Source organism: Chaetura pelagica, unplaced genomic scaffold (assembly GCF_000747805.2).
Source record: "Chaetura pelagica isolate M959 unplaced genomic scaffold, ChaPel_1.0 scaffold405, whole genome shotgun sequence".
NCBI classification, from domain to species: Eukaryota; Metazoa; Chordata; class Aves; order Apodiformes; family Apodidae; genus Chaetura; species Chaetura pelagica.
In genome coordinates, this window is record NW_009953489.1 from 2,874,788 (window position 1) to 2,880,018 (window position 5,231).

Sequence of the window (5,231 nt, forward strand, 5' to 3'; positions counted from 1 at the left end):
TCCCTACTCCCTCCAGTGGTTAAACAGGATATATAATGGAGCTTGGCTCCCTTCTGCTATAAAAAATAAAACAGAAAAGAATCAGTGCTTAATAAAGAGTGCACTTCAATTCACACCCAAAACTTTATAGATTAAAACATATAATTATAATTGTTTATTCTATTTGGGTAGAACATCACAAGTTCTACAGCAAAATGTCTCCTGCTCCCTCTCCTGTTGGAACAAACACAGTTTATTAGATCCTCTCCATCCATCACACTCTTATGGTCAATAATGTGATTGTACAGATTGACAAAAACAGAGAAGGTAAAAATTGCACTTAGACTCTTAGATGAACAATGGTAGATACTTCTGGCAAACACAGGATCCATTTAAAAAGCCAGTTTAAGCAAATTATTAATTAATCAGAAAAACAGTGTAGGATAAGTCAAGGGTAGACTTTTATTTGGAGCTATTTGGAGCTATGAATCAGCTGATTTCATTACGCCATTTCAATGTATTACCTTTATTTTCACACACTAAAATTAAAATGCTGTTAATAATCATGAACATTTGAATTTGAAAAACTAGGTGTTAGGTGTTATGTAACAACATAATATTTTCCAGAATGACACCTGCTTTCAATTAGAATTTTCCAGCTTCAGAACTGAGGACTAAATTACTACTACAAACAACTGCATCAGGTATTGTGTTCAGCAAGAACTTGAACTAATCTTTTATCAACCCTGCAGCTTTCTCACCAACAGCAAAGCAAAAGTCCAGCTGAAGAACAACTAGTTACATCTAACACTCTGTGCAAACAAGTTTGTTATGGTTTTAGTTACTACAAAGCCCATCCTTTACCTAAGGCAACTTATTGATGCCACTTACCCTGAAAGTTGGGTAATAGTGAATTCCATATTCTTTGCACGTCTCATAGTTCTCTTCTTCCCCACAATCCAGCACACCAACTCTAATTGCAGATTCCCATTCTGAAAACAAAGATATCTCTCAGCTTTCAGCAGAAATGATCATGGATCCCAGCTGATGGATTACCCTGCTTCCCTTAGAAAACAGCAGCACAACTCCCAGGGATTCCAATGGCATAAAAATCAAGCCCTTGGTCGATTCTCATTTGCTATTCATTTCTCTCCTCACGTGTAATGCAGGCTGCTGATTTTTAAAATAACTAAAACCTCCCTGCTTTTCTTAGCTGCATCAGTATTTTCAAGACACCCAAAGAAGAATCCCAGCACACACTTTGCAGTTCCAGGGCTGAAGATGCTTTCTTGAATCCAGGAGGATGAAACAGGGGCCAACCTAACACTTTTCCCATTAGCTAAGCTCCTATAATAAAGCATGCAAGAAACATAAAACTGAATAAAAATAATCCAAAGTTACTCATGCACATGGCTGTCAATCATAAACCCATAAATTTGATGCATCTTGAATTGGAGCTTTATCAATACCTCCAGAACTGCAGACAACCCAGGGCTGTCACAATCTCTACTGAAAGCTACCTTTATCTTTTAGTGCTGTACAGAAATAAGTAAGACAGACCTCAAAAAAAATATGAGCTTTAACCAAAGCACCAAACAGATGAGTTGAAACATCACTGCAAGTTTCCTTTAGAAATGCTTCACAGCAATAACCACAAGAGTTTAGAATATTTCTATAAATATGCTTATATAACTTCAATAAAAGCTTTCAATTCATTTATAGGTTTTCCTTCTCATTCTGCTAGGAACTTATCTTTCTGAGCCATGCTCTGCTGCAGCAACCACTTTAAGGGAGCACTGCTCCAAGAGACTCCTCAGACAGTTACTTTTTAAAGCTAAGCTAAATCAAAACAGCTGTGGGCAGAATTTGGAGGTACACCACAATTCCCAAGTATTAATAAACTTTAAAAAACACTAAAATTAATCTTGCTTTTATACCAAAGAGCATGAAAGCTTCATCAAGTTCAAGATCTGACTGACAGTTACATGCTTCTGAAATTTAGCTTGACCTTTATTTGTCTTTGGAGGAGGATGGGGCAGCTGATGGAGAATTTCAGTTGTGCTGAACATGCCAACAGCTGAACAGGCACCAGGAGTAACTACAAGCATGTTGGAGCAGATGGGCACGTATTCACAGGAGCACAAAAGATACAACAGTCTATTTCAGCAAATAAAATGCAAAATAAAAAAAAAGTTTGGCTTCTGGGTATCTATCTCATTCAACTTTCACCACTCCTCCTCCTTTCTCCACCTGTCTTGATCCCCCTCCACACAATGAACAGAAGCACTATGAGCCCCATGCAAATTGCCTGCTCCCAACAATGCAAACCCATCTCTGGCTCAACAGTGGGTTAAAGAGCACCAGCTGGGATGTGTGAGCTGAGCATTTGCTGCTGCTTAAAAAGAAGCTCTTCCTTTCTAAAGGATGCAAGAGTTCCTGGAGGGCACAGCCCAGCCTGTGTAAATTGACAGTGGCACCTACTCTGGATTGTTTGTTTTTAAATACTGATGAATTTTAAATTAGCATTAGTATTTTCTAAATACTCCCAAACGATACAGAAGGAGTAGATGAGTGGTACCACGTTCAGCAACACTATTTCTGTTTATGCCAAACAAGTTCCTATGAATCACATGAATGTACTGGACAAACTGGAAATCCAGCAGGTTGGTCAGACCTCCCAGTTAGGAAATGTGACAGAACACCAACACACCAGCCAGCCTGCATGAGGAGGAAGACCCTTTCTTTGCATAAACCTTGTGTGTTCCCTGCAGCAGGAACATGCAATGCCAGGTGTTATTTTTAATTATCAAGTTCCAGCCAGAGAGTTAGGAGATGTACCAGCAGGATCCTCTCTCTCTGTGCTACTGGGGAGTTACATATTTTAACACATACGCTGCTTCCTGATTAATGACAAGGTTTCTGCAGTTTCGTGCTGTCTAAATAAAAGTTTATAGAAATAAATCATTATTGCTAGATTTGGAACAACTGCTAGATTTGGAACAACTGCTAGATTTGGAACAGTTGTTCCAAATCCAGAGGAATGGATTACTTCTGTGTATAATTCAACGGTTGTTGTAGATGAAATTTCCAAGTGTTTGTTACTTCTACACAGAAAATTACTACACATAATTCCAGCCCACAGGCATTTTGGCAGATAGATTCAATCATCTTTTAAGACAGAAAAAGCACAATTAAGTATAATGGCCACTTTGGACACTACTGTAATAAAACTAAATGTGTGATTAGGAATGCAGCAGCAATGACTCTAAGCTTAAAGCCTGTTCTGAGAGGAGAGGGACTATCAAACTCAAAACATAAATCACACAAAAGCAAGCATCATTCCTATTTTCCAGAAGGATTATCTTCTGATATGAAGCTTGTAATGGTAGTATTGCCAAGATTTAACAAATGAGAAACGAAATAAAAATGAATTATATTAGCACAAGCCTTTTATGGACAAAGTAGTTGCATCAATTTAACTGGACTACACCAAATTAGGAAATACAACCACAGTGATCTAGGAGTTCTCTAATGTAGATGAGTTTGGATCCTCAAAGATAGCTGTAATATCCCAGCAGATGAGTAAACATTTTTTGAAAAATAGATGTTGTGGCAGCCTAACTGGGAGAAACATTTTTTGGATTTGTTTTTTTTTTTAGAAGCTACCAACGAAAAGTGAGACTGTTCTCAGTCTCCTACCAAAACCCATTCATTCCAGCCTTTAAAATGGAAACATTTTGCTGACAAATAACACCAGAAGCCAATTACATTTGCTGGTAGTGCCAACGTCCGCAAACATAAAAATCCAATTTTTGAATTAAAGTCTTCCTAAAACGTCAATGGTTTAAAAAGTAGATAGGCCTTTAAATGGCTATAGTAATACAAGTGCATAACATCATTTGCAGTTATCATTGACTGCAGATGAGGAAGAAAATATATATTGGAGGAAGTCACTGCAAGTTACAAAGACTATTGCCTACAAATGTACGATGCTGCTGTGGGAATATAGAAACATTTCCCTGTCTTTATTTTGACAAAAGCTCTGGTTAGTTCAGGCTCTTCATGATCTTCACTGCAGCCTCAAACATCTCCTTGTTCTTCAAAGAAAAGGTGACACTATTTTGGCCACAAGCAAATCAAATGAGGTGAAAATGTCACACAAACTTATGCAAAGAAAACAAAAAAAAGCTACTGCTTTTATAAACAAAAAAACCCAAGAAAGTAAAGAGCATCTGAAATACACTGAAACCTTTCCTGCTTTGTATTTCTTGGGTTTTGGGTTTCAGCTCATTGGTGAGCAACCCTCAGCACATGATGGGTTCATCAGGACCTATTTTTGGGTGGGCCTCCACTTCCATGTATCCAAAACGCTGTATGCCTCAAACTGCCCTTACATTTCATCTAAATTGTTAACACTTGTACCACAAAAGGCTGCCAGAGAAAAGCCAGAGCTCTCCACTCCCTCTCAAAAACTGCAACTGTATGAATGCACTAGAACTGCTGTTTCCATTCTGGAAATGTCTCTTGGGTCAAATGCTACATTAAGAGTAGTTTAAAAGTTTTTAACACCACTCTATTGAGTGTAACATTTCCTACAAATTTGCTATCAGGCCTTCTCCCCACCAGAGGTATTGAACTTAACTGATATCCAAGGGACCATTTTGCTTCCTTACCTTAGATCTACAAAGACCCAAAGACCTCAGCACCTACCAAAGACACTGAGCAGAGTGAGAGAGAGTGAGGCAAGTCTCCCTCAGTATAAACCGCAGAGACCACCACTTCTTTGCAAGTCACTAGAGAACTCTGACAACCCGACTCTCACTTGGATGTTTTCATTATTTCCTGGCTGCCCTTTCCCCCCTTCCATTCCACTCACGCTCCACTGAATTCGCAAGACACAACTCAAACAGCTGCACGGCCTCTCCAGCATCACTGCATCTATTCCTCATTTCTCCTTTAAAAACGGCCTGGTCTCTTCACAAAATATTCAGATCTTGCCTCCAAGAGTTGAGAGCCCACACACACCCCCCGTGCCTCAGGGATGGCAACCTGCAGCTGGGTTAGTTGCTGTGTGTGTGTGTGTGGTGTTTTACCCCCGGGCAGCACCGCCCACGCGTGTCGCTCTGGCGCGGGAAGGGCCACAGGGAAGGGGTGACACCGGGGGCACACCCGGCGCGGCCACGCGTGGCGAGGCAGCACCGCGGCCCACGGGTGACACAGCGAGCCCAGGCCCCCCTGCCGGGTGACCAGGC

At 40.2% G+C, this 5,231-nt stretch overlaps 1 protein-coding gene across 1 annotated transcript in view; it reads right to left on the minus strand.

Annotated features, from left to right (window-relative positions):
- The window catches only part of QSOX2 (quiescin Q6 sulfhydryl oxidase 2), a 98,428-nt gene that overhangs the window by 17,698 nt on the left and 75,499 nt on the right, over positions 1-5,231 (minus strand). Inside the window, exon 3 of the mRNA XM_009998950.1 lies at positions 871-971. Within this exon, the coding sequence (XP_009997252.1) occupies positions 871-971 (101 nt within the window). The remainder of the gene's footprint in view (positions 1-870; positions 972-5,231) is intronic.